The sequence below is a fragment of the Penaeus monodon genome, chromosome 23 (genome assembly GCF_015228065.2).
Source record: "Penaeus monodon isolate SGIC_2016 chromosome 23, NSTDA_Pmon_1, whole genome shotgun sequence".
Lineage (NCBI taxonomy): Eukaryota > Metazoa > Arthropoda > Malacostraca > Decapoda > Penaeidae > Penaeus > Penaeus monodon.
In genome coordinates this window covers 41,105,330-41,106,806 of record NC_051408.1, presented here as the reverse complement: position 1 = coordinate 41,106,806, position 1,477 = coordinate 41,105,330, and the positions used below count along the sequence as shown (strand labels likewise).

The window sequence follows — 1,477 nt, the reverse complement described above, 5'->3', positions numbered from 1 at the left end:
CCCACTGGTGATCAGCCAAAGAGGTCCAAGAAGGCAAAGAAGCAGCCTGGTGAAGAAGGTGTGTAGATTTTGAATTAGTGAAATACATTGCAAAAAGAATATAAGTGAAACTAAATGTAAGAATTGATTAGGTTGAAGTCCAGAATTTACCTGTATACAGTCTATATATATGATTAAATTCTATATTAAAATATTTGTGTAATGATGTCATAATTTATAAACATATCAGGGGACAAAGTAATTAGAATTCCATTTCTGTAACGACACAAGATCCAGACTAACAGTGTTCTTTGTTTTTCAGGATATGACCCATATGATATTGACAGTGCAGAAGAGGAGGATCCCATGTCCCCAACACCAGCAACAGTACGAAGCACAGTCAGCCGCTCATCTCGGTCCATGGATGAGACTACCGTTAGTTCAGCTCCCAAGGAAATTGCCGCTGATAGACTGACAGCGTTTAAGGCCTCTCTGACAAAGTTATTTAAGGAGGTATGTTGTGTGATTAGTGATGTTGATTATTCATATTTATCAAGGGATGATAAGTTAATTTGGAAAATGGTGATTACTTTGAATTAATATTAGGAATCATCACTTGATTTTCAGCCTTTTTTTAATTGGAAATCTTTGCCTCACACAGGACCGAGCCCAGACCCTCTCCATGTCGAGACTAAAGGAATTCATGGCCAAAGAACATGCATCCAGTCCATTCAGTCAAGATGAGATTGACGCTGCCCTAGAGAAGATGTCAGATGCCAACCAGATCATGGCTGCTGACGAGATGATCTTCCTAATTTAAGTCCTTTTACCTCTTCCACTTGACAAAGTACCTAGGAGTAGTTCAGGACTGTGTGATAAGGTTGAAATATACGTGTTTTTGGAAATTGTTATTATATTGCCTTTTTGTTATTATTTCTGTTCCTGTAAACTTTTCCCTAGCTTTGTTAAAGTTGGTATGCTGGCTAGTGCTCGTCACAAAAAAGGACAGCACTAGCCCTTACCATCTAAAATTTTATGTTCATAGGCAAACCGTGTAAATATATATTTTTACCCCATTTTATACCAGTGATTAAAAAAGGAAGCTGAAATTCAGTTAGACAAATCTCAATAAACATGTAATCTGTATTTTCATAAACTTTCAAAAAAAGATTGTTTTTTTTTTTTTTAATCCAGTTAAAGCCTACAGTCTGGAGATACCTTTACTAAATGTTTTAAAAATGAGTTGGGATATAAATCTGCTCTGAAATACAGTAGCTGTTTGAAAATAAATAATCCACATGCCACTGGAGATAGTCTCATTAAATGTGGTTGTTATCTTCTATAGAAAAAGTAAGATTGTGAACCATGTACTATGTTGGGAAGGATTGTTTATTTCCAGTTAACTAGAAAAGCAAAAACATCCAGTTCAGAGGTTAAAGAAATGTCCCATAACTGCTAGGTGATTTTTTTTTTTTCCATTTCCAGTCTATAAAGTGGA

At 35.6% G+C, this 1,477-nt stretch overlaps 1 protein-coding gene across 1 annotated transcript in view; it reads left to right on the top strand.

Annotated features, from left to right (window-relative positions):
* LOC119588073 (zygotic DNA replication licensing factor mcm3-like) overlaps positions 1-884 on the top strand; it is a gene marked incomplete in the record, with an annotated part of 7,302 nt that extends 6,418 nt beyond the window's left edge. Inside the window, 3 exon segments of the mRNA XM_037936776.1 lie at positions 1-58; positions 302-492; positions 641-884. Of these exon segments, the coding sequence (XP_037792704.1) occupies positions 1-58; positions 302-492; positions 641-799 (408 nt within the window).
* Between the last annotated feature and the right edge of the window lie 593 nt (positions 885-1,477).